The sequence below is a fragment of the Stegastes partitus genome, unplaced genomic scaffold (genome assembly GCF_000690725.1).
Source record: "Stegastes partitus isolate 25-593 unplaced genomic scaffold, Stegastes_partitus-1.0.2 Scaffold745, whole genome shotgun sequence".
Lineage (NCBI taxonomy): Eukaryota > Metazoa > Chordata > Actinopteri > Pomacentridae > Stegastes > Stegastes partitus.
The window spans coordinates 1,256-27,721 of record NW_007578476.1 but is presented as its reverse complement, the minus strand read 5'-3'; the positions used below and the strand labels follow the sequence as shown (position 1 = coordinate 27,721).

At 39.8% G+C, this 26,466-nt stretch overlaps 1 protein-coding gene across 1 annotated transcript; it reads left to right on the top strand.

Annotated features, from left to right (window-relative positions):
* The first annotated feature begins 20,808 nt into the window (after positions 1-20,808).
* LOC103364371 (phospholipid hydroperoxide glutathione peroxidase, mitochondrial-like) lies at positions 20,809-25,277 on the top strand. The gene is given in 7 exon segments (XM_008291464.1): positions 20,809-20,909; positions 22,171-22,265; positions 22,375-22,519; positions 23,008-23,159; positions 24,360-24,384; positions 24,507-24,566; positions 24,773-25,277. Coding segments are annotated over 7 exon segments (576 nt in total). The 5' UTR covers positions 20,809-20,843; the 3' UTR covers positions 24,806-25,277.
* Positions 25,278-26,466: the final 1,189 nt, after the last annotated feature.

The following is a 26,466-nucleotide window of genomic DNA, read 5'->3' as shown; positions in this document are numbered from 1 at the left end:
AAGATAATAGCCTATAATAAAGTCAAAAGCTTTTAGTGTGAGTCATGGCTACCACTGAGGCTGAGATGAGAGGATGGTAGTGAGTTGAGTCATGTGCGTACAGGAGGAGCAGATTGACTTTGGAAAGAATCCAAAATTCCCCACAATATTTAGCGCGTTTGTCAAAATGAAGAAAATCGTGATGGATATTACGTAACAAACATATACAAGCTGCACTGCTTAGAAGAGCTGTGACTCATAACTTAAATAAAATATTGCAGCTGACTGTAAATGTTTGAGTCTCTGTGTAAATTTATCACAATATCAATACCACTCTGTGCCGTACATGCAGAAGATCTCACTACTACTACCGCTTTGTAAGCTACTGTGTCAGTGAGCAGAGAATAAACACTGCTGGATAACAGCGTGTTGGCTGGCACAAGGCTCATTCCACCGCTACACTGATATCCTCTTTATGGCTCAGAGACAACTGACCCATCTGGTTCGGGGCTTCGGGGCACTACGGTAAACAAACAGCAGACAGCTAAGGGGAGAGCAGAGTCTGTGTTGCTTAGCGTCGGTCTTCAGAGTGATGATCATAAAGTTGTTTGAGGATTATAACATATACAGACCAAGAGACCAGAAGCCATGAGTGTACATAGAAGAAATAAACATGACAAACTGGAAAAAAAAAAAAGTGGAGACAGATGGAGAGGGGGTGAAGACATTACAAGATGGAGCATGTTCAAAGTGAAGAATGGACCTTTACCATCTGTAAAACAGTTGGGAGAAATATAGTCTGCAGGAGACAGGGACAAGAACAACAGAAAAGGTTACAAAAGGTAAAAAGCAGTTAGATTTGATGTGATTATGTGTCGCACAGGCACAATCACATAAAGAACGACAACACATAAAGGAGATATTGTCAGTGAGTGCTCTCTGCTGTAATGGTGACAAAAGCATCTCCGTATAAAATCATCTGAACATTAAGAGTTTATTACTCAATTTGCAGCAAAATTGCTCATTGCACACTAAACCCGCCTGCAATACAAATTCGAAACCTTTAAAGGTTATTTGAGTTGTTATGCAAAAAAAAAAAAAACATGGAGCAAAACTCCTAAAACTTTCAATACACGTATTTGCAATGGCTGCGGGTTTTCAATAAAAGTAGAAATGTAGGCGATTTATGTCAGGATATAAATGCCAAACCTAAGTAACTTGGAGACAAACAACCATTGAAAACATTAAAAAATAGACAAATGGGAGAAAGACAAACACAGCTACACCTTTATACACGCACACAATGCAAACTTAACTAACCAAATGATGGTATTTAATGCATTAGAGTGTCATTTATTTTCCAAACAGGTTTGCTGGTCGCTGACATGAACATTTAAATTGACCCAATGAGGAACATGACACATATTTACAACCTGTCTTTTATGGATCACGTTTCCTTCAACGTGAAAAAAGTTTATGGCGTAAATTGAGGAATGCAGTATGTAAATATATCTTTTGTATTTAGGATACATGTGGACACAGTTTCTTGCACTTTGGAGAAATGACGTCTACAGTCCATGTTCATAGATTTATACACGATATTGCCAAAAGTATTCGCTCACCTGCCTTGACTCACATATGAACTTAAGTGACATCACATTCTTAATTCATTGGGTTTAATTGTTCCCACAAAGTTGGGAACTTGGAATTTTCCAAAATCTCTTGGTATGCTGAAGCATTCAGAGTTCCTTTCACTGGAGCTAAGCGACCAAGCCCAGCTCCTGAAAAACAACCCCACACCATAATCCCCCCTCCACAAAACTTTACACTTGGTACAATGCAGTCAGACAAGTCCCCTTCTCCTGACAACCGCCAAACCCAGACTTGTCCATCAGACTGCCAGATGGAGAAGCACGATTCATCACTCCAGAGAACATGTCTCTACCACTCTAGAGTCCAGTGGCGGCGTGCTTTACACCACTGCATCCAGTGCTTTGCATTGCACTTGGTGATGTATGGTTAGGATGCAGCTGTGCTGCCATGGAAACCCATTCCATGAAGCTCTCTACACACTGTTCTTGAGCTAGTCTGAAGGCTACATGAAGTTTGGAGGTGTGCAGTGATTGACTCTGCAGAAAGTTGGCAACCTCTGCACACTACGCGCCTCAGCATCCGCTGACCCCGCTCTGTCAGGTTACGTGGCTGAGTTGCTGTCATTCCCAGTCGCTTCCACATTGTTATAATACCACTGACAGATGACTGTGGAATATTTCGGAGCGAAGAAATTTCACGACTGGACTTGTTGCACAGGTGGCATCCTATCACAGTACCACTCTGGAATTCACTGAGCTCCTGAGAGCGACCCATTCTTTCACAAATGTTTGTAGAAACAGTCGGCATGCCTTGGTGCTTGATTTTATACACCTGTGGCCATGGAAGTGATTGGAACGCCTGATTTCGATAATTTGGACGGGTGAGTGAATACTTATAGGGTATCTGTACACACGAAAACAAAAAACGTTTTATTCAATTCAATTCTTTTACATCCGTCAGTGCATCGGTGATGATTTAATTTTAAATTGAACAAACAACAGTGCACATTGTTAAATACTTCACATAATAAACCAGAATATAACAATTTTAAGTTTTTTTGATTGTGCATTTTCCTTTTTTTCTTCAGCCTTTCCAAATGCCAAACACCAATTGCCTAAGAGGCATATTTAATTTAATTGGAAAGCCAATAGCAAATACATGTCAGGAAATTAAACGAGAGAGGCAGGGAATAATATGCAGTAGGTCCCCAGCTTGTCAATAAGGAGAGATATTATGACCTACGGTCTGCACTTTATGTCTGTAGGCCACAAGGGAACCCCAGCCTGTCAAATAAACAAGGATTATATGCCTGCATGGTTAATAGCTGCACTTTGATGGTCAAATCTATATTTTTTATATCGTTTTATCACCAACAGAGTTTGGCTTTTTTCTGTTTATGAACGTGAAATTGCGATTCCTGTAATCAGGTCATCACAGTGTACATCTAACTCCTGCAGTCTTTAACCCATGCCAAGTCAAATGCTTTAAACATCTACTTTACAAACAAAAAAGTAATGTATCCTTTAAGTGAATGTACATTTTAATGGAATTTTTAAATCACCAAGAATGACTCTTAGGTGAGTCAAGCTGTTCTCCATCAAGAACTTCTGAATTCCTTCAGTCCCTTGGATACTTTGGATCTCCTCCCCCTGCATGTATGCTTGTGCATGTGTTTGCGACAGAGTTCTCTCCCTCCCTTGCAACTGCTTGGCATTTTGACAAGTGTGTGACAAGTTAAATCTGTCAACAGTGACAGCATGATGAATCCTTACACAATATGCTGGCAATGAACAGCGTCTTTCAAACAGACAGAGAGAAAAGAAGGAACAACCAAATGGTACACTGTATGAAAAGATAAACACAACAGCCTGGGTTCGTCACCAATACAAATAAATCAATGAATGACTCACAACAGATCCTGATTGGCTCAGGTTCAAGAGAAGCTCGAGTAGGTCCACAATCAACAGATGCCAATAACTCTTGAAACTATTGAATGATGTTTTTGTTTTTTCCTGAAATCAAATTATCTTAAGTAGCAACAGGACCATGTGAGCTTGATTTGTCTTTCAACTGGTTTAGAGGACAGAATAAAAAAATGAGAAGCTGGTATCACACAAAATTTTGGCAAAACGTGAAATAAAAATGGTGGCACTGTCGGACTGTGACATGCTTCTAAAGCCTCTAGTAACACACTGTCACTGAACAAGAGGTGGTGGCAAGTCCTCTGTCGCTCTACACCGTTTCGTAGCTGTTTTTCACAGGAAAATATTTTTGCCACGTATATAGGCTATTTTTAATTCGCTTTCTGCAAAAGAAAAAAAAAGTATCCTGCTGCCTTTGAATTGGCTTCTCAGTATCAACTCGGAGCCCAAGGGGAGAAAAAGGAAATGGCAGGAATGAAGCACTCTATTATTAGGAAGAGTTAAATGAATCGTGGACAATGCTTTCACCGAAGTTTTATAAGGGCAACATGTGGATGACTCATTGCCCTCTTTCTTCAAGTAAATGGGAATGATTGGCAATGTTTAGTGTACGGTACAGAAGTAATCAAAGGGGAACGGTAATAGCAGGGCTGGAAAAGTACAGTGCTGCTTTCCAGAACACTTCACAATGCAAAGCAAAGAATTAAAGCTGTTTCATATTGTTCAGTCTTTTGAATATAAACCAACCAACACAAAAATCACTGAGATATTAGGCTGCAAGTGAGAAGTCAGTTCTTGAGGTTGATGTGTTGGATGCAGGAAAAAAGGGCAGCGTGAGGAATGAATTCTGATGGCTGAAAGACTGGGTCAGAGCATCTCCAGAACAGCAGGTCCTCTGGGGTCAGAGCTGTTTTGGCAACACCAGGGGACTTAAACAACATTCAGAAGGTTTAAATATTGTGGCTGTATATCGTGATCACTGGCACACACCATATGGCTTCAAGAAATGAACAGAACATGGTTTGACAGTAAACTGAATGACCAGAATGCTCGAGATGATGGTCTGACAAGGTGAAGAACAACATTTTGATGAATCTGATAATTTGCCCTGCACTGTTCTCTCACAATATGATTAATTAAAAAATAAATATCACACATTTATTGCTGTGTTTGTTTCAGTATTACAACATATAAAATTAGCTTTACTGTGGCTGGGAGTACCCCTCTGTGCTCTGTCCTCAGGGGTCGCAAGATGATTTGAGAAGAAAAAGAAAAGTTGTTCAAGTGAAACACATACAATTACGTCTAAACTATGCTTATCTGCACCTAATATACTTCATCAATGATTTTTGTTTAACCCTGAAAGTCAACACACAAGAGCAAAGATGTAAAGAATCGATTAATACATTTGTTTTTCTGGCATGACCTCAGCTGAAGCATTAATATGTCTGTTTACATAGTTTACTACTTACAACAGTGTTTATGAGTAATTAATATGTTACATACTGGGTCCCAAAACACAAAGTTATCTACAAAAGACTATGGAGAAGTTAAAAAAACAAAAGGAAAAACACACTTCAATGGTGCATTATTATGGTCCTGGGTGCTATTAACATGTCAGGTATAATGTTAGCTTTGCTAACGTGGCTCTGTCCTGTTTTTACTGGATCTTTTTGAAAGGTTACACTTGAGCAACCCCTGGAAACTTTACCTGAGAAAGCGTTACACTTTTAGTCACCATGCTAATGACCTTTTAAATAACATTAAAGGGTGCTGCTATAGCTCATCTGGTTGCGTTGGCAACCCATGTACAGGGGCTACAATCCCCAACGTGGAGGTCATGAGTTCAAATCCCGCTCATGGCCCTTTTCTGCAGGTCCTTCCCCCATTCTTCTCCCCCACTTTCCTATCTCTCTCTAACGGCAAAAATGCCCCCCCAAAAAATATAACATGAAATAACAACCTGTGTATTGTGTAGGTCTCCCTCAAGTTATCAAAACATCTCTGACCCATCAGGCCACTGACATGGAACCTCTGGACCCTGAGACACTGGCAGCAGATCCTTTGGGTCCTGTGGGTGGTGGATTGGGGCTTTTTGTGATGCATCTTGGTCTTTGTCTTGCTGGTGGAGGCCCCTGACAGGAAGTGTCTGTGCCATGAGTAGGTATCCTTAGTCTGCAAAAGCATTAAGGTGGGTGGTAAGTGTCAAAGTAGCATGACAACTAGGAGCCAAAGCATTCCAGCAGAGCACAGCGTTGTCTGAAATCCAAGAACCATTGTTACAAACATGACGAGCAACTTGAGGTTGTAAATTTTATACCATTAACTCTAAAAGTTTTTCCCTTTTACTGCTTTTCAACAATGAATCATGGTCAAATTAATTTGGCTTGTGGGAGAAGAACTTACTAAAAAAGACACATTCAGTGGCTGCATATTGTTCATACCCTTTAAAGCGACTCACCAAGTTCAACACAGGTGCAGCTAATTGGTGCTAGACGTCAAATAAAGATAATATAAATGCAGTGAAAGAGTTTCAAGAGATTGCAGTATAAAGAACACCTGTATCTGGAGGGTCCAGTCATTGTGAATCAGGACTCCTGGCTGTAACAAGGGAGGCCACCAAGACACCAATGGCTCCTCTGAGTTACAAGCTTCAGCAGCTAAAATCGAAGAGACTGTGCAAATAACAGCTGGTGCCTGTTTATCACCAGTCAAATATTTATGAGAAAAAAACGTTGACCAGCCACAGTTGACAAAAACTTAGATAAAATTGCAACCAGAGTTTACCAGAAGGAACGTGGGAGATGGTGAAGTTAACTGGAAAATGGAGCCTTTTGGCCATTAGACTAGACGATATGTGTGACAGACACCAAACACTGCAAATCATTACAAACACACTATGCTGTTACACACTGGGAGGCATGGTGGTGGCAGCATCATGATGTGGGGAAGGTAGAGGGTAAAATGAATGCAGCAAAGTACGAGGAAATCCTAGAGTATAATCAGATACAGTCTGTTAGAGAAGTGTGAGTTGGGAGAGTTTTCCAGCAAGACAATGACACCAAGCATACAGCCAAAGCGTCACAGAAATGGTTTAATATAATAAACAATAAAGAATTTTATCATGTCTTTATGATAAACAACAAACCGGATGAATACTTTTTAAAGACACCGTGTTTGCAGAGTGAGAAAGAAAGGAACAACAGTAAGTAACAGGGCTTGGTCAGTTGTTCAAATTTGAACATCATGTCATCATCTCAGCGTTGGGGAACGTCGTAGAAGAATTTTTAGTTGTGGCTGATGTGGAAAAACCCAACGTGGTAAAAATCTGTGAACTTGACAGGTCTTGTCAAAACACACAGTCATCTTGTTCCAGTGTGTGTGATGTAAGTGTGTGATGTAACAGCTGGAAATTTGACACATGTCACAGCTCATGTGGCCTCTGTTCATCGGTCGTGTCAATTCGCCCTGTACAACATCAGGAAGATGAGACCCTTCCTGTCTGAACATGCAGCACAACTCCTGATGCAGGCTCTCATAAAATATCATCTATCATCATAACATCATCTACTGCGACTCCTTAATGGCAGGCCCTCCTGTGTGCACAACCAAACCTCTGTAGACGATCTAGAATGCAGCAACACGTCTGATTTTCAACCTGCCAAAAAACAGCACGTCACCCTGCTGTTCAGATAGCTTCACTGGCTTCCAGGTGCTGCCTGCATCAAATTCAACACTCTGGCACTTGCCTACAAAACTACAGTAATAACAGCTCCCTCCTATCGAACTCTCTCATTTGGGTCTACACTCCCTCACTACGGCTCACTACGCTCGGCAAACAAAAGGCGCCTGATACAACCACGACAACGAGGCCCGAGGTCGATATCTAGACTCTTCTCCTCTGTGGTTCCCCGGTGGTAGAACGAGTTACCACACTGTTCGATCTGCACAGTCCCTCTCAGTCTAAAGACTAAAGACCCAGCTCTTCACTGAACACTTTTGCACTTGACAGCCTGCAAAAAGCAAAAAAAAATGTTACTTCCCGCACTGCCCGTAGGCACCAAGGTCCTATCACACTTGAACTTGTTTTTTGGCACTTATCCAGGTTGTTTTCTCCTGACCAGATCTTTGCTTGTGTTCTATCTACTCTCAGATGTACGTCACTTTGGATAAAAGCATCTGCTAAATGAAATTGTGTAGAATTATGCAATTAGTCTGAAAAGTCAACAGAGAGGCAAAAGGCTTTAGAGAGCAATAATCAAGAAAACTCAAGAAAAGTCTACACACACTCGATAAACCCAAACCATCTGTCCAAGTTTGGTTGTTAGACGGTATTTTTGGTTCTCTGGCTTGTTATATGTTCTGACTCATCCATGTTCAATTTAATTGTCGTTTTTGTTCTTTGTGAGTTACAAACAGACCTACACTCAGACCTACTGATGTGAAAAGCCTGGCCCCTGCTATCCTGTTAATGATTTTGCATGTAAAAGTTCAGAGTCCTCGCTGTTGTCGCTCCCGGTATAGGTGGCCATGCTGGCATCGTGTGGCGAGGGTGTTTGAAATGGAGGAGGACCTGCAGAAAGGTGGTGAGACAATAACAGGCACCACAGAGCCCACGATTATTTATATTGTTAACACTCCCACAAACTACAGTTGGAGACTTATCGGCCTCCAGCGTGCCGGATACAGGTGCCAGCAAACTTGGATGTCGCCGTCGTCGGTGTTAGGATTGTAATTGGTTGTGTTTGAAGTAATTCTCTGCTAAAATCCTTACTACACGTTTACGTTGTGCGCCTTTCTACGGGTACTATACTATGAATATCAATGACAATGAACTCATTTAAGCATTTAAGAAAGCCTATTCAAGAGACCTGTTACTGTGTCATTTGCAAATGACCAGAGTTAGATGCCAATCAAGGAGGAGCTATAAATATATATTGCACATGCTGTTTTTCCCACATAGAAAGGAGGGGACAGCTTTCTTTCCTTGTTGCTGTTGTATTCAGGAAAATGTCATGTTTGTATACAGCTTACTGTACTGAAGCAGAGGTAAATAAATAAAAATAAAATAAAAATAAAATAACATTTCCTTCCATTGTATCTAATGTCTCTGTTGAAGCCCACCTCCCATCTCCACCTGTCAAAGACTTCATTGTATCCACTGTTTTATATAACCTGAGCTCTGGACAGTTACAGAATGAGAAGAGGGGTGTGAAATTCACATTTATTTAATCAACACACTCTTTCAAATCCTACAGTGCAGTGGGATGCCTGTCTAATGCATGTACTCCCTGCCAAATAATTATCCCTTCAATCAAATTTTATTTATAGCATGGCAAATATATGCCTCCTCACTTGGTTATGCTTCATCGCCACAGGAGTGTGTAATTACTCATGTCTCTGGCGGAATGGTTCTAACAGCTTCTGCAGGAGTCCTCATCGCAATCCAAGCCACGCTGATGTCAAGCCTCAGGAACATCTCTGTAATTTCACATGTAAAGTATATAGACAACAGCCAGTAGAGATATCGGGTGAGTCTTTGTGATAGCGGGGATGCTGTATGTACTGGATCTAATGTCCTCTTCTTGATACGCTCAAGTAGAGCAATGTATACAGCAGCTGTTTTATATTCAGATATTTAAAAGTAATGTGAAATATAACAGCAGTTCAAAATGATTAAATATTTGGAGTTGCTTTCCTATATCCTGTATGCAACATCCACCACTGCATAGCGAAACATGGCCGCATCAGACTGTTGGTCCAGTTCACTGTGTTTTCATGATTTTGCATGAAATTAAAAAAAAAAAATTCTGCATTTGCAAAGGACACTTCCTGTCATATGTTTTTTTCCAGTGTGCTCTCTAAATAAAATGTCTTGTTTCTATCACGTTTCCAGCTTCTTCTGTCTTTACCTTCCCGTTATAGTGGAGAAACATTTTCTGCATAAAGGAGCCAGAACACTGCCAAAGGTGTTCTAAAGAGGCCTCAAGGGGCTTTTTGATATTTGCAAAGTTAATGCCCGTACGAATATGTGGAGAGGACTTAGAAAATTGCAAAGAAGCTGGATAGAGGTGGAATTTACTAGGATTACTTCCCTCCAATATCCTAGTGTTCTAGTTTTTTTTCTTTCTTATCTCAGTGTTTGTTAAGAAAGCACACTGTTAAGGACAAAAAGAATGTTCCACTTATAAAGTTCTTTATCGTTTACTGTATTTTAATTAAAAGAATGCAAAGTCTTTGGTAATGCTATCATGTTTGTCTGCATGTCGGTAAAGGATATCAACAGAAATAATGAATTGCAATAAATACATTATGTACCATGTTTACAGGGTACGCATGTTTAAACGCATGTCAGTGATTGAAGCTTAAGTGTAAATCAGAACGTTATATCACATTTTAACAATGCAATAGCTTATGAAAGGCACGCACATTCACTCGTGAAAATACACCTTGGGAACATGGTGGTATAGTTCCTGGCACAAAGGCCAATTAAGCTATTGTCTGTTAATGCATTTTTGCACCTTTATGTGCGACTTGTGTTTAGGCGAGGCGGAAGCACCGCAGCGTAAAATCAACTAATTTGAAAGAAAAGCAGCAGGGTGTGGACTGGGTGTGGAGAGAAAGTGGGACAAAAGAAGACATGAATGCTGAGGAAAACATTAAAAAAAAGACAAAGGACAAAAACAAGGGAAGTGCACAAAATAATAGACATGAAAGAGAAAGATCTCTTTTAAAGACAGCAGCAGAGGTCAGTCTTGCTGGGAGGGCAGCAGGAGAACATAGGTGTCTTACTCATCCCTCTGTAAGGTTGCTCACACATGCGTCTTTCTTTTGAAAGCACATCCTGAGCAGAGGTGTGGCGCTGCGATAGCCAGCAGCACATCACGCATCCTAACACTGTAACATGATGTGAATCCAAAGGAACATTTCCAACTGTGGCACTTCTTTCGCTGTTTTTATCTGACATGACTCACATCCTCGTTCTCCCTCTTTCTGCTCTACTCTTCTCACTTAACCTGACTTGAGTGGTCATATTCATCTATTCATTGACTTTAAGTAAACAGGTGCAACGTCATTTCCTTGAAGTCACTTTTCTATAACAAGCTGTTACACCTTGTTCCAGACGTATTTCTGTCATGTGAGAAAGTGGAGCCTGCGGAATGACGCGCCAGTCAGGTGAAATCCAAAATAAGTGTCAGGCCAAGTCTTTGCCTATGCCCAAGGCAATAATGAGAATCAAGGCAACATGTTTTCGTCTCCGCAGTAATGAGAATGAAAACCTGCTCATTTGGCGTGTTCCATAACAGCGCAGTCGGTACCTGCTTGAAATTCTGTCAAAACCTCAAGAAACCTTTCATGTGAAGAAAAGGAGAATGAGGGTACATTTGACATCCTTGTGCTGTCAGATTTTAACTGCATAACAGTTAAAAGGTGGATATAGACATTGTAAAAATCCATCCAACCATGGCCCATAGACATGTGTTCTATGAAGAGCACCTCCTGAACAACTTAAGCCACTTGACTCTTCAGCTTAGCACGATTATTTCCTGTAACAAAAACTGACTTTAATTTTTTGCCCACATCATACTCAACATCATTGATTTTGATGGGAAAATACAAATAAAGAAAAAATGTTATATTAGCATTTAGCGATCAATGATACACAATTATCAAATTTGGTAGTTTTCAAACCCGAACTGAGAGCAAAAATCTAATCGATATCGTGTGTGACCATCTTTCAACTTTGAAAAAAAAAACTGCCAGCTCTTCACAGGAGACAGTTTTTCAAGGGACTTGGCAGGTAGGTTGTTCCAAACAGCTTGAATAATTTGCCATAACTGTCTCCATGTCTTCTGTCTCCCCATGTTTTCCCAGACAGACTCCATGATGTTGAAATCAAGACTCTATGGGGGACCATCCCATCTGTTGCAATGACTGCTCATGTCTCTAAAGATAGTTCTTTATGACCTTGGCTGTATGCTTCTGGTAATTGTAATGCAATAGAATGAACTTAAATCAATCAGTTGCCTCCCATCAGTCTCCTTATTCACCCTGCATATCTCCCCACACTTTTAAACTCTTGGTACAATCTCAATCTTCACAACTAGTACTGTATTTTCCCTTTATTGCAGCAGCAGCAGCTTGATAGTTTGATACATTTGTCACTGTTATTCACCCACCACCACCTCTGAAGCTTTCTAAACAACACGTTGTGTCATGTATGATGTGTACACAAACTATTTCTTGGCTGGATGTAGTGAATTTCTAGTGTCTTGTTGTCACTGTAAGGTTGCCAGCGATCCGCAACCAATGTTTGCCAAGCAGTAGACGCCCTGTAAAATGACATCCTGTAATTTTTCTGTATGAATTTAACTAAAAATACATGGTGCTGGTTGGTTATTTTTAAAGTTAAGTGAGCGCCAGGCAAGCTGTTTCCCCCCCTCTGCCTCCAGTCATTATGCTTAGCTAATCCACTCCTGGCTGCACGGTTAGTATACCAATATTAGAATGGTGTAGGCCTCATCAAACTCTGTGCAAGAAAGGAAACAAGACCATTCTCGAAGGGTCATACTATTTATATTTTAGTGGGACTTCATCCATCCATCCATTTTCCTCCGCTTACTTGCGGTTGGGTTGCATTGGCGGCAGGCTGAGCAGGTCATTCAAGAAGTCCCTCCAACTAGCACAGTGTATTTTTAGTGTAATTCAAACTGAAAATTACAGGATGTTATTTTACAGGGGGTTAGAACTTCTTGGCAAACACTGGTCGCTGCTTGCGGATCGCTGGCAACCTTACAGTGACAACAAGACACTAGAAATTCACTACATCCAGCCAAGAAATAGTTCTGTATTTGTGTACACATCACACATGATACAACGTGTTGATTAGAAAGCTTCAGAGGTGATGGTAGGTGAATAACAGTAAAAAAAAAATATCTCAAACTATCAAACTGTTTCTACAAATCCGTGTGAAAGTAGATGGAACGAAGAGAAAATAGAGAATGAGTGGGGAGAAGGGGAAGATTTCAACAACAGTTTAAGGATGTAGTGGGAAATGCAGGGCAGGAACTGGGAAGTGTTGATGGAGAGTCAGACATCCCAACATGTTCCCAGGCCAGTTGAGATATGTAATCCATCCAGGGAGCTGTAGCGCTACCCTGGGCTCTCCTTCCAGTTGATTGTGCTGGATAAACATCCAAAGGAAGGTCCTAAGGCAGGGGTGTCAATCTCAAAAACACAGTGGGCCAAAATTTAAAACCTGAACAAAGTCGCGGGCCAACATTGAACAAATGAACCTTTTAATATGGACCGAACCAAATTTTGATTTAACATTGAATATGGAACAAGCAACGCTTATTACCATACATTATATATAACTTTATAGTGGAGACATGCAAAATCAAATTCTAAATAAGCAAGTAGGGGTCCTCGGACCCTAATAAAAAAACACATCAATGGCACAGTGACAGTTGTAGTGTGAAGTCGCTATGTCGACTGTCACAGAGGAGAGGGAGTTTCTGGGTCCTGTCCTGATTGACGTGCCAAAACAACAACAGGGCATTGTGGGATTTGTAGTATTAGCGGTGAGTGCGTTGTACTGTATAATACCGGGGGCAGCTCTAGTAGTCATTTGGTATTGTCTTGCGAGCCAAATATAATTACAAAGCGGGCCAAATTTGGTCCACAGGCCAGAGATTGACACCCCTGTCCTAAGGAGTCATCCTAATCAGATGTGTGAACCGCCTCTACTGGCTCCTTTGGACACAACGGAGAAGAAACTCTAACCCAAGCTCTCTCCAGAGTCCTTACATTATCTTTCAGGCTGAGTCCAGCCACCCTACAGAGGAACCTCGTTTCAGCATTTCTGTGACGTCATTCTTTCTTTCACTCTGCAGAGCCTGTGACCTTTAGTGAGGTTGGAACATAGACCAACTGGTAAATCAAAAGTTTTGCCTTCCAGCTCAGCTCTGTCTTCACCATGACAGTCCGGTACAAGACATGAATTTTTGCTGAAGCTACACCAATCCTTTTGACAATCTCACATTCCGAGATGCTTAAACTCCTTCGGTTGTTGCAGCAACTCACCCCAAACCCAGAGGGAGCAATCCGGCAGAAAACCATTGCTTCAGACTTGGAGGTGCTGACTCTCCTCCTGCCAGTGAGAATCCAGTTTTATCATTTAGGGGAATGTGCTCCTCATGTGGCATTTTTAGTCCAGCAAAGACCAGACAGTCTACAGTAACCTTTGCTAAGGTTACAATATCGTAATGTGGGGGGGAAAAAAAGTCTTTTCAAATCAGTTGGCATGACAACCACAACATAACTTTGAAACACAATAATACAGACTTGATGTACTCTGCGATGGACAACATTGCACTCAAGCAGGTGCTATGATTCATCTTGGTGATTTTCACAGCATATGGACATGAACTGGAAAAGCTGCCTGAATAAATAATAAAAAGCATGTCTGCCAAGGACCAATGGACTAATGTGCAGAGTTGGCTATGCTCTGGATCGGATCCTTTAGGACAATAAAATACCATAGTGGTCAAATCTTACTCTTAGTGTGTATTTCCATTTATATTACACTTCTTATTCAAGTGTCCAAGACCCTGCCACTCAACAGCAGCGCCTGCCAAGCACATTGTTGCCACCTCATTGCCTCACAGCGGGGATCCACTTAATTGGTTAATGAGCTGTGCCTGCTTTCTTCCAGACATAGCACTTTCAGTTGCAGCTGGAGAGTTCAGTTCTTGTTTCATTAGATCACCAAATCTGTTGTCTAATGCTTTTTATTGTCATCCTCCAACTCTAGGCAAGCTGTTGCCGGAATATTTTTATTATCATTCTGCCATGCAGCGCAGCTTTATTAAGTTCTGTTCTGATTTTATCTGTCCACAAAAATCTGCAATCCCAACCAAAATCTTAAAATCGTAGGTGTAAACAGGATTTACCCAAACTGAGAAAAAAAGAATCACAGCACCAGAACATTGTGTGGGCACAAGTGTGTGGCAGTAAATACACTGCCCTGTCTCTGTATCTGGCATTTAGTCTTCCTGTGTTGAAAAAAAATGAAATTATGTGTTATAAAATCAATAAAAGGATTTTGTATTCTGATTTTTGAACCATTTGTGAAGTTTGGATCACATTTTGCAGGATGATAGTGAAAGTATGTTGTCACAGAAAGTCATGTACTTCTAAAATATCGCTTTGTGGGAAAAGAAACAGTTTTACAACAACACACTTCTGGATAATCTCATTGGTTTCTGAATTTTATATTATGCTTAAAAGTAGAATTGTTTTCTCAACTAAAAAATACCTGCTCCTTAGGTTCACCTAAAAGATTCAAAAATACATTTCTTCTGTAAGAGAAGCTTTCAGTCAGTACATAGATGTTTATCTCAATGTTTATTTCAGACAAACTTTCGGGAAAAAAAAGTTTATTTGGAAATATAAGGCAAGAGAAGTATAGGATTTTAGTTTGCAGAAGCTTGAGGGTATGCTCAAATACAATAACTGATTTATTTAAAAGTGTAATAGTTGCAGGCAGGTGAGGCAGCGGCAGCTCAAGCTGCATGTATGGATTTTAGAGATATTGGTGTAGGATGTAATGGGCTGGCTGCCAATCGCCTGTCACAATAACATCGAACGTTTCAGCTCATGGCTTGCCTGCCTGGTCTTACTTGTGTTCTCTCAAGGAAGATGGAGGGATAAGGAGGTTGATCTGGACTATTGAGATGCAGTCATGGGAAACAGACTGCAGAATCTGTTGCCTTGCCAACCAAACCCCTCAGAGTGTGAGGGTTAAATGTAAAAGATTCTCTGCCAATGCAAATATAGGTTGCCATCTGTTTTCATTACATTCCTTTTGTTATTTATTCTGTTACATGCAAAGATGTGGCATTGTAGATGTTTGGATCAGTAGTCCCTTTCAATGTAATCCTAATTTAATTTTTGCTCTGGAGGTAATATGCATAACTGGATAGTCATTTTACCACCATCATGTGCTTTTCAAAGCACCCGGATAACAGCCAGCTCCACATATAGCAGGTTTTTATTAATGTCACTGCAGGTATCCTACTATATTTGACATGTGTACTGGCAAATCAGATTTCAAATATAGTAAATACCTAAACATTTATTGTAAAAAATGAAATTAGTTGCAACTTAAACATGATGTGCACAATATAAAGTCACCAAGCACAGGTATTATGAAATAGAAGAAAAGGATTCATCTAAGATTTGTATTTTTTTGAAACTCCCAGTGGTCCAAACAAGGTGTCTTTTGTTTTTTTTTATCCTCCCTTATAAAGTAAAGCAAACTTTTGACAAATTGCCAAAGTTTTGTGGTCAACTTAATTTCTGCCTTTGACTGTTAATCTCCAATGGAACCGACAGAGATCTGGTGAAGGCAGGAAAACAGCAAACTTGTTGCTTAGGAACAGCAAGAAATAACCCTAACTTTTCTTGAAGCATCTGATCTTATCTCCCATGGTGCGCATAGTAGTGTGTGTGTGTGTGTGTGTGTGAGTGTGTGTGTGTGTGCGTGCGTGCATGCATGTGTGTCATGGGGGGTGGGGAGTCAGGTTTAGCAGAGGTTGTTTCTAGGCAACTGTTTTTTTTTTTCCTCCTCCTTTTAATATGAAACTTGTTTGTTTTTCTGTGTATTCCATCCTTTCCTATTCATTATCTCCCACTTTTTCTTTTTCCACAAATGTGATTTCTCATCATTTAGGCCGGGTTAACTGCTTATGTTGGTGTATGACCCAGTGTGGCTCTTTGATGACAAACCAACAACAAATACCAGTAAAGCCACTTTGTGCTGTTTGGAAAAACTCCCATTCATTATAAAATCATGTACACGCAGCTATTTCTGAGTACAGATCAGAGGTAACTGTGTCCTATGTAGACCTGGATGGAATCTTCAACTCTAATTTTTTTCCCATTGTATCTATTAGTCTCTTTAGTCGACACAACCGTGCTGGGGTTTTGTGCAATAATGGTTTCGCTTCAGTGTACTGCTGTTCTGCCGCATCCAGCTTTTCCCACACACATGCCTGCACCAGGCACGAACTGATGTTTGAATATCTGACCTATAACAGCTGCTGGCTGGCTGGCTCCTGAATATTGCCTCAGATCGCAGCGGTTCATTAAATTATAAGCTGAGCTGTGGGAAAGTAAACAAACAAATAAAGAAACCTCTTCTTCATCAGGCTTTTAAGCAACAGAAAACCTGTGTTGCTGGGTTGTAGGGATGACATACATGTGTCATGCAGCACTTTGAAATGTCATCCTGTGACCCTGTTATCCTTATGATTTTAATTAAACTTGCATTTGTGAGTCTGTGTGTGTGTGTGTGTGTGTGAACCTTAATTCAAGCTATTTGTCCAGCTTCACAAGATGCCTTTTACATAAAATGTCTCCATTTCACCCTGTATTATAAATGAGTAAAGAACTGCACAGTTCATATAAGGTAATTAAACACTAATTTATTTCAGTGCTGTTTAGCATAGAAACCACACGCCCAGCAGAGTGCTACTGTATTTTTTTCATACTCATACACTTTGACAGAACAGCCAGAGCAGCAACTAATTACAACGTGTCCTCCCTACACCTCCACACATACACACACCACCATTGTAATGATGTCTTTCACCTCTTTGATCCACGTTTTAATTGGCTATATGTGCAATGTTTAATTATGGATTTCAAATTGGATGTTTCAGGTGGAAACATGTGGCCGTTTCTGTGTTTTGTCATTGTCTAATTAAAAACCTCTTCCTCAGATAACATGATCTGCACATCACCCAAACACACTCAGGGTGTACTCGAATGGCAGGTTTGCCTGCAGAATCCCTGTAATTATCCCAGGCTGTCCTGTGCCCTCATGATCGAGAAGTCAGTTCATAAAATCGCTTTTATGAACCTCACTCAGTGTTGATGGACTCCTATGGCATGAACTGTACTGACCCAGCCAATGTAAGTTAATTTCATTGCAAACAGTGTAACTAAAAGTAACTGATGCTGCTTGACTTCTTCCTCTGATGTGCCTTCAGTGTAATAGAACCAGATCTATGTTATTAAGCTGTTTTTGTGTTTTATTCTTTTATACGATTGCTTTTTTTGGTGTCGACAATACTTTCCACCTTGTCTGTCCTTGATCACGTTTCTAGTATTTCTAGGTTCATTAATTGTGTGTACACCAGGGAAAACAGCAGAAACAAAGCCAGGACTTTATAGTGCTATCCTTGGCTAAATCAGTATGTTGTATTTTATAAAAACCCATTAGAATGGTGTAGATTACCCATTAGGTGTCAAAAAAGTTTTTTAAGGCTCCTATGAAATACATTTTTTATGTTATTTGTCCCCTCTCTGGACATTTCAGCTTACACTAGTATAGCAAAAAATACAAATACAAAATCCCAGCCAATAAATGAGTTCACCTTTTTCTTCTAAGTGATAACCTCTTGGTTTACACTTTCGAGTGATTCCTTTGTGTGTTGTGTCCCACTCCAGAATCCAGTTTCAGCAGGGGAATACGTCTAATTAAAGAAGCACAATGCTGTTTCATGGGGACTTTAATTGTGGCACCAGTCTGACGTCAGGTCACTAGAGTCTATTTCGAAGCAATATCCCAGAACAAGTGTGTTAAGGAATAAGACACTGGCCTAATTTTAATACAGAAAAAAAAAGATGGTATATTCAGTTTTGACGGTTTTGAATAAAGAAACAAAACTAAAGATGTCAGACTTGCATGTTTTGACAGAGAAGCAAACTTCTGTAGTGCCTCACATAGTTTTAGTTTTGTTGCAGAATGTCACAGTTTCTTGTTTCTTTTTTTCTCAAATTTAATTTTCCCTCGACAGACATCAAAGTTAAAACCCCCAGATATCAATCTTTCCTACAGTGAGATAGTGCCATCTGTTGGACGGTTAATCTAACTACACAGTTAGTAAATTGATTTCCAGCTGAAATAATTAGTCACATATTCAATTTTGATTCCTCTGTGCCAACGTCAATATGAGAAGGCTGCAGTAACTATATTACCACTATACTTTCAGAATTTTTGCACATGAATTCTACACACGGCGAATTTAAGAAGAAAACTAAAGTACAAAACAGGAAGGTCGGAGCTCATTTGCAGCATCTAGGTAGAAAAAACTAAATAAATATGAGCGTCTATTCACCTGCTCTCCGTTGCTTTCCATCGTCTCCAAGGCAGCTGGCTATTTTCCATCGCACAAACATGTTTAGACAAGAAGTCAAATGTCATATTCCCCAAGTCACCCGAGCACATGGTTCCTCCCCAGTGAGTGAGTAAGCACAAAATACACCTCATTAGGCTGCTATAAGAGGGCAGAAAGTCAGTCATTGTTATTATTTTATTTTACTGCTCAGGATAAAGCGGCTTTAATTAAATGTCAAACCTGAACACTGAACTGACACTAATGTGAACTGGCTAATTAAAAATAACAAGTCAGATTTTTTTGCTTCTTTAATTGAAAACAGTAAACTCCTCTCCACTCACAAACGTGTTCTGCAGGTGGACGTTGAGTCGCACCCACTGTGCACAATGACCTGTGTTCGATGTCTGACATGAAGATAATGATGCCAGTTTGGAGGCAAATTTTCGGTCCACTATGCAATTTACACAAGTTTGTTGCTGAAAACCCGAAACTGTCAGTGTCCACATACTGGTATGAACTCGGTAGAAAGGAGATATCTTTGCATCTAGCAGTTAAATTGTTGAAAGGAAGGATACTTGCATACAAATCTTTATTCTTTCCTTTTACTGAGGAAGTACAAACTGATGTAAGATTTTTTTTTTTAACAAAGTAATTGACCTGTTGTGCAGAAAAAAAAAAACTTTTTAGACCAATTAAGGCAAAAGAGAGAGAATACTGGGCTTACAGTACAGAACGGAAGTGAGTACACCCCTGTGCAAGATCACCTAAATGTCAAATGAGTCATGACCTACCAGTAATAGCACTCCTTCTTTGTTGAACAGTAGGGTATTTGCGAAACACATCTCCTACACTAGAAAGTCAATGCAACAGTACACCTTTTCAATATTTGCATTCAAATCTTTTACTTTTTCAGTATTTTGTATGTCTACTATTATTTTTAATGAAAGACTCAAGCCTCCTCAGCATCAGAGACATTTCCTTCAGCTGCTGGAGGGGTTGTGTTGCTTTACCTTTCTCTTTAAAATACTCCAGAGGTGTTATATTGGATTCAAGTCAGATGCCGTACTTGGTCAGGTTGTAGTTTTCGCTTCTTCAGAAACTCTTGTGGTGATTTTGGCAGTGTGCTTTAGATCATTATCACGCTGGAATATTCCTCTTTTGCCAAGCTTCAGCAGACAGGAAGTCATGTGGTCAGCTGGTATCATGGTAGATCCACAGGAATTCATAATCTACTAATATAATATCCACAACACTGTTTGTACTCACACAACCCCATATCATCACACTCCCACGTCTATGCTTCACTTTCAGGACTATGCATTTATTGTGGTAGCACTGTCGGACCTGTCAAAGACACTGTAATTTCCTTTTTTACTTCTCTAAATTGTACAAGTATCTCCCTATCTATGGTGTCATTGTGGTACTATTACTTCTTCTATACCTTAAGATTGCTGCAGTAAAAACTAAGGACGTTCTGGAGTTCACAGGTCATTTTATAACCATGTTTATTCAATTATACTGATTTGGAATCACAGGTGAACTCAGTTTTGTTTCTGTGATCACAGGGTTTCCTTGTGTGTCAACGACCACAGGTGTATTTAGCTTTGTTGCATTGACTTTCTATTTTGAAAACTTTTCTTTCATTAGAGTATTTCTAGAGTACGTTTTTGATGATTCAGAAGAGGAAATTCCCTATTTGTCAACTTTGACATGTTGCACTTAGTGAGAGGTGATTCAATTTTGAATCATTTGACATTTAAGTAATTGCCCAAGCGTATATTTACTTCTATAATTTAGTATATTTTCATCAGATGGACGATACTTCAAATGACTGATAACGTTGCTGTTACTGCTCGATTTGTAAATGAGCAACTATCTCCTATTAAGTTCACCAAAACTGCCTCAAGTAGCCACAAAAATAGTTTTTGCACGTTTCAGTTTAAATGTTAAAAATAAAAGCACGCAGTAAAGCTGAAATTGCTATATGTGGGGAAATTGCTTTTTTAAAAAAATACTTAATTTTTTTTTTTTAAGTCGTGTTGCTAAAACCTTATAAGGACGCAATCACAGGTAGTCTGAGGTGCAGGTGGCAGGTGCGGCTGCGCAAGCGTCTCTCTCTCAGAGGGCGGGGCGACCGTATCACGTGACCAGCGTGGCCGCCATGGGACTGCTGAGACCGGCAGTGTTGTTGGGTCTGCTGGGGAGCAGAGGAGTAATAAGAAGTATGGTAAGTACACGGAGAATAATACAGATAAAACTTCTGGTTAATATGTGCAGTCGTCTAAACATTAATATGTCCGCTGCTGCCTGTGTGCCGGACAGCATGTAGGTCAAATTTAGAACGTCTATTTTTATTTGCGGTGCAACGGACAAATGGGTCCGGCGTTGATGCTAACGCTAGCTTCGTGTGAAACCCCTCCGGGAATATTAGCCGCACTTGAGCGTCTGTTAGCGGTCCCAGAGTTAGATTTAATTAACGGTTTGCCCCCTCTAGCTACACCCAGCATCCGCAAATCCAATTCATTGAGTTTTCCTTAATGATAACGTGACTCTGTGTCGTTAGCCGTTCCAATGGGGTTAAATGAGCTAACAGTCCGCGGTAATAATAAACACGCTAAGTTAATTAACGCCAGAGAGATTTTCGGTTTATGTGTAATCCTTTTTATTTCGTCGTTTCTAGTCAATGCGATTAATGCTACAGTTTGACGTTAATGCTGGCTGCCAAATGTTTGCTTTTAATCTGCTTTATTCTGTCCCTGGTTTGAGACAGACAGACGTGCATGCAGGTAGTAGTGCAGTGAAGAAACGGTCTGACCACCACGTTTGCTGAATTATTCTACATGCAGAAGAAGGAAATGAGTTAATTGATCTTTGGCGCACTTGTAGGCTCATAGTCCGTATTGCTAAGAGTTCAAACAGGTCTCCAGAAGCAACTTAACACTGTTGCAATAATTTATATTAAAGTCTTAACCCTACCCCATGAGCATAACAGACCCACCAAGGTATTATAATGTCCTGATTCTCCCCTGCCTTGTCATGTTTACATCAACCCCTCATACAATCTCTGCTCAGCCTGTCTTGTGTACTAAACACTGTGTGCACCATCTCTTCTGAGCAGGTGAAATCGCTCAGTGTGGGCTTACAAAACAATCTTATCAAAGCTGTCTTGCGTAAACGCTTGGTTTAAATGGCCTAAATCTCCATAGACTTGATTATATTTTTCTGACACTAGCTGTGAGGTTTTCAGCCTAAACCAGTTCTGTGTGGAAACTCACGGGTGTGGACATGATGATGACACATTTGGGCCAAAGCATTAAGAGCTGTGGTTAGCTTCCTTGCCTTACAACTTGTTTATATGATTCATCCTGTTCTTGACTGTTGCCCTTTGAGCTGCTTTTCTGCACTTCATCCCTGATGACCTTTATCCTTAGTTGTTACTTATTGACACTCTCACCACATGTAATTTTTGTTCCTCACCTCCCATGTAGTGTGCTCAGGTGGGAGACTGGCAGAGTGCCAAGTCCATTTATGAATTCTCTGCCAAGGACATCGATGGAAATGAGGTGTCTCTTGAGCAATACAGGTGAAATATATTTATTTTCATTCATTCATCTCGCCAATATCAATACGAAACAATTGACCGTAATCATTTAACCTCATCTTTGTTCTGTTTTTTTTTTTTTTCCTGCCAGGGGTTACGTCTGCATCATTGTAAATGTAGCGTCTAAATGAGGAAAGACCAGAGTAAACTACACTCAGCTAGCGGGAATGCACGCCTCCTACGCTGAGAAGGGTTTACGCATCCTGGGCTTCCCATGCAACCAGTTTGGAGGACAGGTAATGTGAATAAAGTCTTCAAGCCTCTCTGGAGTGGTTGTAATAGTTACACCCATTGAAGTTTCATGTAGCAGTGTTTTTCTGTAAAGAGAAGACTCTAACTTTGCGTTGGTTCATCCCACTAAACCTTGATTAAAGCTTGGTAGTGGACACTCTCTCGTCATGTTCTTACCAGGCATGCTGTAGTGATTGCCAATCAGCATCTGGGACAGTCTACTGTAGAAATCAAACTCAATACAGTGCTTTATCAAAAAAAAAATGTTGTCGGTGTTTTCATAAATACAACATATAAGCCTTTCCTCTGTCTCACTGTTCTTTTTGAGTCAAGTAGGCTGACAGAATAGCAGCTATTTCAATATTTGTTTTTTGCACTCTTTCACTAGCATGTTAGCTGGAGTCTTGCATAGTTTCGATTCAGTGTGGTTGTATGTCTACCATGAAAAGCTAACATTTCCAATTGTCCAACTTTTTTTTTTTGTGTGGTCCAGGAGCCAGGTACGGAAGCAGAGATAAAAGAATTTGCCAAAGGTTACAATGCCGAGTTCGATCTCTTCAGCAAGATAGAGGTGAACGGAGACAACGCTCACCCTCTGTGGAAGTGGATGAAGGCACAGCCCAAAGGCAAGGGAACCCTGGGAAAGTGAGTTACTGTTCAGTTCTTCTGTTTACTTAACACAACGTTTCATGAGTACAGAAAACAGCTTTTAGCAAAACTGAATTTAACACTAAGAGGGGATTTTGCTCTATAGATGCTCTGTTCTATGAATTAGTTTTGTTTACAGTATTTGTTTATCGTTGTTGATAATCGTACATCATTGTTGATCTAAATTCATCTGTTTTATGTGTATGTATGGAGTGTGCATTTAGATTTGTCCATGTCCTCTTGCAAGAAAAACATTGTAGTTTAGGAATACAATATTTGACATGATTGCTCATATTCATAGTTACGGTTGTCTTTTTTTTTTTTTTCATATATTTCACTTTTACTTTATGGAGATGTTTAGTTTTCTACAGCTGGTAGTCCCTTCATACTCGCATATTTCAGCAATGAATTATGTGATTAGGATTTTGGTTTAAAATAAATAAAAGTAAAATGTTTCCCATAAAACTGTAGTGCATCATTTTCTTATCATTTCTGAAAAGTCAACTTTGTTCAGTTAAAGATGACACAGTGTTCTAATCTGGTGAGGCATTAGGCTGCCATGACATCATTCTGGCCTGGAACGGGAACGCGACATGTGACACACATCCTGTTGCATTTTCGTTACTTCATCCCACTACCTTCTTCCTCTTCGCTTCTGTTTCGCTTTGGTTGAGCTTGAAGAATGTTTCACAAGCTTTGCAGCATTTGAATCATTTCACTGCTCAAATGCTGCAATATTAATGCCATCTGCACTTTGCTGCGCTGTAAAGCAAGTACCGTTAATAATCTACCTGTCAACTCAACTGGAAAAGTCCAAACTATATGCATCTGTGGAGACTTCTTGCCATCTTGATTCTGTGTATCTTTTGAGTATCAAACATTCCCTCTTAAAAAACTTAAAGGTCATGTGACTGGACAAAAGCAAAAAGCGATACTCACACCTGCTTGACAGCTGAGGCAGAAGCAGTACATTTCGCCTTTTTTTCTTTTTGGTCTAAAGAGGAGTGATATATATACTGAGCATACAAATGAATAGCAGAGGAGTAGCTTTTGCTGTGTGCTGAGAAAGTTGTTCTATGAATCAGTCATCTGGGAAACTGCTCGCCACTGTGAATTCAAACCCATGAATGAAACAGCAGTGTTGGTGCTAATGCCTGCAGGTTGTGTTGTAACACATTTTCTTTCCTCTTTCCACAGCAACATCAAATGGAACTTCACAAAGGTAATTTTCCAACACAGTTGGCACGGCCTCCTTTCAGAACCATTTTCTGTCACATTTTGTTCAGTTTTCTTGCTACAGTGGAATCGGAAATAAATGTTGTAATATTTTGATTCCCTCAACAGTTTCTTATAAATAGAGAGGGACAAGTGGTGAAGAGATACGGCCCAACAGATGATCCCAGTGTAAGCCACACTCACTATGTGTTTAATAAGATTTCTGTGCATGTTGTGATGTTGATGCGTTTCACTTATTTGATATATATTGTAATCTTGCTATAGAGTGAAAGACAGCTGTAGTAAAAACAAGATTCAAAGGATAGAGGGTAGGGTAATAGTCTGTCATTCATTTATTCATGTTGTGTTAAGCTTTGTTTAAATTCTCTTTGCAGGTGGTGGAGAAGGACCTGCCCACATACCTGTAATGCCGCTGTCTTTGTTGGACTCCTAACCTCTCCCGTGGACTTCAGGGCGTGTGTGTGTGTGTGCACCTGGACCAGTGACGGCCCGTCTGTAAACCCAGCACTGGGAAGGGCAGGGCCTGATGATCTTCTGCGTGCAACTTATCTCCAGAGCGCACTCACACCAAACCCTGTCCGACCACAGGAGAGAACGCTCACTAGTTATCTAAAGTAGAGACACTGAACACCATACTTCACTTTGAACAGCCATTCCTTTTGCTAATACAAATACCATGCCGTCCTTTCTGAATGTTAAGTGACAGGTTTGCTCACGTATCAAGGTCAGCTTTGTGCAAAAACATAAAATGCCATAGATTTCACTGATTTCTGGAAACTACTGAAAACATTGTTTGTGCTTAACTTGCCAAAAGGCCCATTATTGTATTTGAAAGTGATGACTTGTGTGATGAAATTGGAAAATAAATACTGGCGTGGATGTTAATGTGTCAATTTCTGTTCTCCTACCTATATGACAAGAGTTAGATTAGTTTAGTAATTCAATGGTAGTAATGCTCACCTGCTGGCTGTATGAATACTTACCAGTTTATTTTAATATTCTACATTTTTCTTCAAAGATGTTTTTGGTTTAGATGTTTTACCTTACAAATCTCTTATTTACCCAATTTGTTTTTCATTAACTATGGATATATATGAATAAAGATATTTGACATTTTAGCTGAATATATGCAATACTTTTCGAGATTAACTTTTTTTAAAAAACTGCCCATTGATCCACTTGTGACACATTTTTTAGGCAGTGAAATTTAAGATTGAGTTTGAATGCCAATATCAGGAACCATCAAAGACACAGTTTAGATATTTTTTCACTTATTTCTTATGGCATAATGAATCGCATGACAACAGTAAAGATTTTAGGCTAATTTTATCATTAAAAGTGGGTCAACGGGCAGTTTAAAAAAAAAAAAAGTATCTCAAAGGGTTTCATATATAAAGTTTAAATTCCACATGTAATTTTAAATATCCATAGTTTATAATAAAAAAAGGTTTTAAGCAAATCAAATGGTTGAGCAGAAAACAGATGATTTGAGATGGAATGACCCAGCAACTGGCTGCACCTGTGTTGAATTAGATGAGTCATTTTAAATGGGGTGAATACTTATGCATTCACTTGTTTTACATTTAACATATTTAATTAATTGACATCACTTTGTGGAAATCTTTTCACTTTGACATGAAAGAGTCTTTTTTTTGGGCAAATTCTTACCCCCCAAAAAGCCTAATTGACCACAATTCAATGTCGAAAAGCAATAAAAAAGGGAAATCACTCTTTATCACCGCTGTATATGAAACATAAAATAATACACAGAATAAAAAAGCAGAGGGCCCTCAGTAGAGGGACATAGTTGCCCTGCCAGCCATGATTGCACTGAGCCACAGAAAACCACTATTCCGTCCAACTTACCACAAAACAGGTGTTTTCTTTCACTAATCACGGTTGGCTGGTTGTCCAAGGTGAGATGGGTACCATCCCCGTATACATTACATGTTATTTAAAATATAATCGCAATACCAACATTTTTTTAAAACTTGGGTTTGACCTTTAACTATCACTGAAGGTCAAATGTCACATCCCCAGTGGGATGTCTATATATATGGCCTCTGAT